This window comes from Nicotiana tomentosiformis, chromosome 12 (genome assembly GCF_000390325.3).
Source record: "Nicotiana tomentosiformis chromosome 12, ASM39032v3, whole genome shotgun sequence".
Taxonomy (NCBI): Eukaryota; Viridiplantae; Streptophyta; class Magnoliopsida; order Solanales; family Solanaceae; genus Nicotiana; species Nicotiana tomentosiformis.
Genome location: NC_090823.1, coordinates 15338023 through 15347152, shown reverse-complemented (window position 1 = coordinate 15347152; position 9130 = coordinate 15338023). Strand labels below are relative to the sequence as shown.

The following is a 9130-nucleotide window of genomic DNA, read 5'->3' as shown; positions in this document are numbered from 1 at the left end:
TGCCAATAATTTAAAAAGGTCCATTAAAAAAGGAACAAGAAACTAGACAACAATAAAAGAAAAACTTATGCAAAGTTGCTTTCTGAAGCATAAGGATTTAGAGGAGAAAAAGTGCAAATCCTCATAGAAGAATTTAAGATACTCATACCCAATTAAGTATTTCATTAATAAAAGACAATCATAAAAATTGGTTTCCCATAATATAGTGCAGAAGCAATCGGGTAAAGAAATTAAAGATAGAGTTCTTACCGGTTCTTCTCCACTACTAAAAAACTACATAAAACCGTCCAGAAAATACCGAACGAAATCGGTCGGAAAACTGGCAATATCGACCGATAGCCGACTATAATTCGTCATAATTAAGTTGGTCGGTAAAAATTAGCGACCGAAGTCGGTCGGTAAATTATTTTTCACAAATGACCCAAAAAGAAAAAATTTGACCAAAGTCGGTCGATATTTTCCGACCGAATTCGGTCAGTATTTTTAATTATACAATTAAAAAATATACCATTTGGGACTCGAACCAGGGTCTGTATTGTGGCAGGATACTATTATACCACTAGACTATTGGTACATTTTTGTTTAAGACTTTCTTTTAATTTATTTGTACTCTTTAATTATATTTTCGCGCGAAAATAACTGACCGATTTCGGCCGATTTTATTAAAAATTTAAAATTACCAACTGAAGTCGATCGGTTTTTTTAATATTAATTTTAACTTATTTTATATGAAAAAATAATCGATTTCGGTCGGTTTCTTAAAAAATGAATTTCGCGGGATGCTAAAATAGTTTCCCGCATTTTGGCGCCAAACAACCGACCAAAGTCGATCGGTTTCGTAAACAAATATATATATATATATATATATATATATATATATATATATATATATATATATATATATATTGAAAAACACCGACCGACTTCGATCGATTTTTTCAACCGAAGTTGGTCTGTTGACCGCGGTCGATTTTGGTCAAATTTCTAGTAGTGTCCGAGCAGCAGCAACATGACACAACAATTAGGAAGGCTTTTTCAAGTAGAACTGATAAGAAAAACCCAAGCAAGAATGGTTACTATAGAGTGGGCAAAAAGTCAGGGAAAAGTAATGGGAAAAAAACATAAAGAGCGAGCCCATTAGTCTTTACAACTCCTTTTGGCCCTAAAAACTTATAAAAAATAGCCCCAAAATAATGTAACCATATGAAATGGTGTAGCGGATTTTTTGGGCAAACACAATCTTGCTTTTCTTTCTCTCTTCCCCCTTTCTTTGCTTTCTCTCTCCTTCTTTTTTCATCTTCCTCTTCATCAAAATTTCAAAGGACCTTAATAATGGAGCTTCTCTTAATTTCCCTGGCACAAATCACTAAAACCTCGGCGTAGTCATTTTCTCTGTCATTTCCTCTCTTCGATGTATATATACTATGTATAAACATTATGCAGTGTATGCTTGATGTATAATCACTATAAATCTGGGTACAGTCAGCATATATACATTATACGCTTAGTTATACAATGATTATATGCTGAGTTATACAATGATTATACCCTGAGTTATATAATAATTATGCACCAACCCTCCGTCTCCTTCTCTTCGTGTTTATGAGCAAGCTGTAAAAATTCTTATCTATCAAACGTTTTCGAAATGTATTATCGACTCTAACACCATTATTGATGGATTGATCCATTGCTTCGGGAATTGAACCTGTTGCTAGACTCACAAGTTCAGAAAAAGTTGTGAAATCAACAAAGAATTATCAAGGCCTGAGTATAATGAAGTCAAATTATATAAAAGATATTGATTGTCGATTTGGATCACTACTGAAAAAAGAGAACGGCTGCTATAATTTTGGTTTGAATAAGATGAAAAAATTGGTCTTTTTCTTGTCTTGTGAGAATGGTCATAAGAATAAAAGAATGGAAAAGGTGGAGAAATAATAGAAACGACTGATTTTGAGAGAGGGGGAGAGATGAATGGTTATAAATTTGGGAAAGAAAAGGAGAAAATTGACATATTTGGGAGATGGCTATAAATATGAAGTAATCTTACCGCATGGCTATTAAGTGTAATAAAATTAGATTAGGTTTATTATAAGTTTATAGTTAATATGGGCTGCTAATTCAGTTAATTGTTCAAAAATAATTAAAAGGCGAAAGGTTTGCCGCGTTTGATTTTGGAAAAAAATTGAAAATTTTAGGCTACAACCCATGCATGGCAATTTAATGTGTATTGCCAACAAAAAACTTTATTGTTGCCAATTTGCTTTAGAATTTAATTTTATTATATTAAAAATTTTATTTTTTGCAACAAATAAAATTAGTTGTTGCCATTTATTAAAATTCGACAACAATACTATAGTTGTTGCTAGAACGATGTTGCCATTTTTAAAATTTAAAGTTTATTATCTAAATCATAGATTATGGCAACAAAATTAACATGTTTGCCAACAAGAAAACTTTGTTGCCAAACCCAAAACCGTTGAGGTCAACACTTATCACATAAACCAACACAACCCCTTAGTGTCACTCCATGAACTAGCTAGAGAATTGTTGATGCACGCTACTTTATGATGTTTTATTTGTGTTTAAACCGTGATTTAGTACTCTATTCTCGTTGTTCTCGATTAAGATAGCTGGAAAGGCAATAAGCTTGATAATTAAGAATAGAGAGGCGAACCGTTATCCCTCAGTTTGAAGGCTGTGGTTCGTCTTAATGGGTCATAAAACAAATAGCTGGAACGACATATGGTTTACCTAGTGACACACTCCCAACTATCTGTTTGTTGTGACTCTTTAATAAAACTTTTCTATGAGATTCATCTAGCTAAAATAATTACTTTAGATTGTTAACCATAAGGTTCTTCCTAATCAGCAATATTCTACTGTACTTCTTTACTCATCTTTTGCTGATCGTATAAAACTATAGTGTACCTAATTTATGTAGTATATTTTTTTTAGTCTGTTTTAAAAAAAATATAATATTTTATAATAAAAAGTAATTATTAAAAATTTCACTTTTATCTTTAGTGAAATTAATTATAGCCACAGAATATATCTCTGACTTATTTTAACCTACCAGTTTCGATTTTTGTTTTTTAATTAAACTCTGTTATGCCATACAAATTGGAACGGAAGGGGTATATATTTGGCACCACGTGTTTTCTTTTTCTTCTCTTATTACCCATCTCGTCCCCTCCCCGCCCACCTCTCTTCCATTTCTTGGATCTTGTGTTCTTATAAATTACTACATTGGTAAAGTGGTTCACACCTTCAGTCTATGTGACTTGTGTAGTCAACATAATGGAAGTTTCTTTCTTCATTATCACCATCTTCCTCTTTTTCCTACCCTTACTGTTCATATTCATCAAGGATAACAAAAGAGGGCATAACTTGCCTCCAGGACCATGGAAGCTTCCAATGATTGGAAATTTGCATAATCTATTAAACTCCCTTCCTCATGTTGCACTCAAAGAATTAGCTGCGAGATATGGACCTTTGATGCACCTAAAACTAGGTGAACGTTCAACTATTATCATATCGTCGTATCAAATACTGAAAGATGTGATGAGAACAAGCAATACCACGTTTGCAGAAAGGCCGGAGCTTCTTGTTTCAAAGACCATAGCTTATGATGGAGGAGACGTTGCTTTTGCTCCCTACGGTGATTACTGGAAACAAATGCGCAAAATTTGCATTTTACAGCTCCTAAGTCCGAGCAGGGTTCACTCGGCTTATCCTTTAATGGAGGAAGAGATTGCGCGCTTAGTGAAATCTATTAAGGCCTCGGTTCCAGGTGCCCAAATCAATATGAACGAATGTCTTTACTCTCTCACTTGTAATATTATTTGCAAAGATTCAGTTGGAATGGCTTGTAGCAATCCAAACTCATTGATTTCTGCAATGAAAGGATTTTCACCTTTCACGGGAGTTTTAAATGTCTCGGATTTGTTCCCTTCCCTCGAGTTTCTTGATCAGTTCATCATAGGATCTAAACAAAAGCTACTTAAATTGCATCAACAATGTGATCGCCTTCTCGAAGAAATTGTCAGTGAACATGAAGCAAGCATACAAAACAATAACGGTGAGCTCATTGATCACGAAGATCTTATGCACGTTCTTTTAAGGCTTAGAGACAAGGAGAGCCACAATTATCAGGTCCCTATAACAAGAAATAACATCAAAGCTATAGTCTTGGTAATTACATTTTCCTGAATATCTTCCTCTACATCTTTCCTTTCTTTCATATGTAATATAGTAATTATTTTTTCCTATTTGGTAATATTCATTTATTGAGGAAGCTAAGAATTACAAAACAAACATGGAGGGAAGTGCCTAAAATTATCGCAAAATCTTATATACATTTCTACTTTTTTCTTCGAAATATAAGCAAAAATATTTTACTAGTATTTTTTATTTTCTTTTGGCTACAATATGAGCACTAAATCTTTGTTACTTGAGGACCTACAGGATATGTTCGTCGGTGGAACTGAAACAGTATCAACATCAATGGAATGGGCCATGTCTGAATTAGTGAAGAATCCAGCAGTCATGAAAAAAGTGCAAGCTGAAGTCAGAGAGACGTTGAAAGGAAAGAAAATAGTTGGTCATAGTGATATTCAGAATCTGAAGTACCTGAAAAATATAGTTAAGGAGACTTTAAGGCTTCATCCTCCTGGTCCATTATCCTTGCCAAGGCAATCAATAGAGCAGTGCGTGATTAATGGATATGTTATACCTAATAAAACAATAGCCCTAGTGAATTTGTGGGCGATGGGAAGGGATCCACAATATTGGCACAATCCGGAGAAATTTGAGCCCGAGAGGTTCGACCTTGTTGATACCAAGGGAATTCCTATTGATTTCTTGGCATTTGGATTTGGGAAAAGAGTTTGTCCAGGAATATCATTTGGTGTAGCAAACTTTGAGCTTATTCTGGCTAGGTTACTTTACCATTTTGACTGGAAACTTCCTAATGGTATGAATCCCGAGGAATTAGATATGACTGAAACTTTTGGTGCTGCCGCTGCAAGGAAAAACAATTTGCACTTGATTGCTTCACCATATGATTATTAATTCACTCCAACTATCCAATTGACAAGATTTGGTCTTCTCAGAAGTTGCCTATTGTGCTTAGAAATGAAGTTAAGTCATTGATTTTCTCTTTCAGTATTCCCCCTTTTTTTTCTTTCTTTTCTTTTATTCCTCATGTACTGGATTGTGTAATAAGCTGTAGTTTTATTCTGCAGTGAGTGTTTGTGAATCCAATAGTATCCTTGTTTTCTTGAATTTGCATTGTAATAAATAAATAACACTCATATATTCCACAAGGTTATTTGTCGTAGATAGTTTCAAAGTTGTAATTGGATGCTCCGTGCGAGAAAGTTGAAAACAAATATGTGGATTGTGGGGAAATACATTGGCACCCACAATTGTAAAATGGACACATTCAGTGGGAATCATTTTAACTTGAATGTTGACTTGATTTCTCTTGTCTTGATTCCACACATTGAAGCGTCCATAAGGTACAAGATCAAAGAGAGTATAACATCTGTCCACCAGATATATAGATGTACCATTACCAAAAGAAAGGCATTTCTCGGGTATAAACGTGCATTTGAAATTGTTTATGGTAACTGAGATATGTCCTTTGCCGCTCTACCCATGTACATGACTGCATTGCAACACTTTAATCTCGGGGCTGTTATTGAATGGAAGCTTGAGCGGAGTCCGGGAATACCGGAAAACATATTTAGATATATGTTCTAGACATTTAAACCAGCCATTGATGGTTTGTGCATTGTCGGACGGTAATATCCATAGAGGACACTTATGTGTATGGAAAGTATGATATTAAGTTGTTGATCGTCGTTGCAGTAGATGCTAATGGAAGTATATTTCCTCTAGCATTTGCTATTTGTGCCAATGAAAGCCAAGAGACGTGGACATTATTTTTGAACCACTTGAAGGAGCACGTTGTCAGACAATGTTCAGGTATTTGTCTAATATCTTATCGGCATGGCGATATTTTAAGTTCTGTACAAAATTTGCGTGTATGGCAGGAACCGTATCCCTACCGCCGTTACTGTGTTAGGCACTTGAAGGCCAACTTTCGGAGGGCTTATCCGAAAAAGCACTTACATGATTTAATGTGGATGGTTGCAACAGATCACCAAGAGTGTATAGTGAGGAGGCGAATGTAATTGATTAGGCAGGAAGACCCAGAAGCCAATCGTTGGCTAATGCGACATGAGCTTGACAAGTGGACTTTGCATGCGGATGGTGGTAGAACATGAAGAATTCTGACTATAAATGTGTCAAAGTCTGTCAAAGTCCCAAATGTATGAAGACCTATGGTTGCCCAGTAGCAACAATAACTCTCGAGATGCATGTCCGGAATGCACAAGAGGAACCTCCATGACGACGTCTATAAATTGAACAATATTAATTAAAGTATTTTTTTTTGATTGCTTAACATCTTTAAACATATTACAATATCTTATATATTAATATTTAAAAGATATTTTTACTATATTATATGTTAGTTTATTACATTATTTTATATGTTAGTTTATTATTTTATATGTTAGTTTATTATTTTACATGTTTGTTTCTTATTTTATATGTTAGTTTATTATTTTGTATGTTTGTTTCTTACTCGGCTATTTTTAGGTATAATAGAATTAAATAATTACTCCCCCCGTTCCAGTTTATGTGAACCTATTTTTTTTTGGTCCATTCAAAAAAGAATGACCCATTTCTAAATTTGGAAATAATTTAGCTAATACAATTTTTGGGTTCAAATAATTGGAACGGAGGGAGTAATTTTTATAACTATACATGATATAATTAATAAGTATGCATATAAAAATACTTAGTTTGACAAATATTATTGTTTTTATGTTATTTTCTTTCATTTATTAACTAAAATGTGAGAGAGTTTGTATTTGAACTATCACTGTTTTTTCAGATATTTTTGGGGTTAACAGATAATTAAATGATTAATTTCAATAACTACAAAAATAATTTAGTAATTATTCATATAACACATACTTAGGTTGATAAATTTTCTGTATTAATATTTTATATGTTAGTTTACAACATTTTTCTACTAAAGTAACACTAATCTAAATGACCATGAACAAATTCAACTACCATTACCTAAACTTTATTATCAGTTTTACTACGCTAAAGGGCACTACATTACAATTATGGGCACAACATAACACTAAAAGGCACTAAACAATAATAAAGTCACATATTAATATACATACAACAATAAAATCCAAATAACATTAACTATTCATAAAATAATAATTTATCTATTGTACTAATTTTTTAGCACATAAATAATCTAATCCGGATAAAAAATAATAAATTAATTAAATCACAAAATAATTACGAATAAACATAGACCACAGTAGAAAACAACTAATACACATTTTTTATACATGAGTTTTATCAAAAAGTAAGTCGGAATACCGCGATTTAAAATTTTTTGAAAGGTGAAGATTTGATGATTGGGAGGCCGAAACGAGCAATCCACTATGCGATAACGCCTTAGATCCGGTGTTACCTTACTACAATACGGAGAAGATATACTTTTTGTGGGATGGGTGGTATACAATGAGGGTTTTTTGCTATAAAAATTGGGGGGGGGGGGGGGGGACCGCTGAAATGGGGTTTGGGGGAGTGCACTCGTTTTCTGGTCGGGGGAGATAGAGGCCTACCTTTTTCAGTAGGTATAGCGCATCCTATATGCGTGCTATACCTCCCGCCCTTTTTGAGTTCAAATATAGCGCGGCAATTCACCGCGCTATACCTTAACGGACAATGTACCATTAAGGTATAGCGCGGTAAATTACTGCACTATATATAAAATGTTACTCAGTTGTTTTTTTTCCTACTTGTGTCGTTTTAGTCCAAACAAACCACACTTTGATTCCGGAATCACACTATATGGGGATCACATGTTTCCCTACAATAGACGAGTTCCAAGATTGATAAAAATTTATTACTCTTGTTCTCATTTTTTTTTATTTTTTTTTTTTGCCTTTCGGACCAATAAGGGGTGGTTTAGTTTAGAAACAAGTTATGCAAGGATCGTAACATAAAACTAATATTGCAATGGGTATCAATGCGAAGTTATAGAAAAGATTAATTGTTATTAAGTGTTTGGTTTCGTATTAAAAATTGTAATTTAGTAGATATTTGTTATTCAATGTTTGGTTTTTTATATATTAAAAACCATTACACATGTTATACTAACATGTGGGTTTTATTTGAATTTAAATGAGACTTTTGTTGCATCGTCGTTTAGATGAAGTTTGATTTATGTTTTTGTATTGGACAAGTTTGATTATTTTTGTTCATTTGAAAATGGAAAAGTTAGTCTCTTCTGTAATTCAAAATTGGACGATGGTTCTGGTTCTTCTTTATGGTACAAGAAATTCGGTCATATCTCCATTAATAATTCTCTTATAATATTTTCGATACCCTTAAATTTTGGATTTTTATTCCACTACTAAGGCTATTTTTTTTTTTCCGAATAATGCAAGGTTCCTTGAGGATGTATTGAGTTTGCGACGGGAGGGAGAGATTTTGTCTTTGAGAGGAACATGTTAACATTTCTCTAATTTCTATTGACAATGCTGAAGAACAACTTTCTATATTTGACATTGTTTAATAAGAAAATCCGGATCAAGACAATATCATTCAACATGCTTTTTAAGAAGTTATTTTCAAAGAGCAACTCTACAATCTTAAGAATCAATACTATTAAAGAGATTCATATATAGGCTTAAGCAAGCATCTAATTAATGGTATAATAAATTTTATTTAGTATCTCATTTTATTTCAGGATGAATCTTGTTGATGATTGTGTATACCACAAGTTCAGTGGGGAGTAAGCATATTTTTCTGATTAGTATGCATTTAGATATTTGTATATAATTTCGGGATGTGGTGCAGATATTTAAACAACTTAGAAATGTATCTTTATAAAGGAGCAAAAAAAAAAAAAAAAATCATATGATGCCTACAGAGAACATATATACACTTTCTTATGTAAGAAAGTCCAAAAAGTTAAAAGATATTCAGATATTCGGATATTGACTCTACTAGATGCCAATAT

At 33.1% G+C, this 9130-nt stretch overlaps 1 protein-coding gene across 1 annotated transcript; it reads left to right on the top strand.

The window, feature by feature from the left end:
* The first annotated feature begins 3185 nt into the window (after positions 1-3185).
* Positions 3186-5341, top strand: LOC104118302 (premnaspirodiene oxygenase-like). The gene is made up of 2 exons (XM_009629520.3): positions 3186-4194; positions 4468-5341. The coding sequence occupies exons 1-2, from the start codon at positions 3301-3303 to the stop codon at positions 5071-5073; spliced, it is 1500 nt and encodes a 499-aa protein (XP_009627815.1). The 5' UTR covers positions 3186-3300; the 3' UTR covers positions 5074-5341.
* Positions 5342-9130: the final 3789 nt, after the last annotated feature.

Excerpts from the sequence above, each read along its gene's own strand:
- LOC104118302 (XM_009629520.3), top strand. The coding sequence starts at position 3,301 with ATGGAAGTTTCTTTCTTCATTATCACCATCTTCCTCTTTTTCCTACCC. Across the intron at positions 4,195-4,467 it reads ACATCAAAGCTATAGTCTTG|GATATGTTCGTCGGTGGAAC; the intron begins GTAATTACATTT and ends GAGGACCTACAG.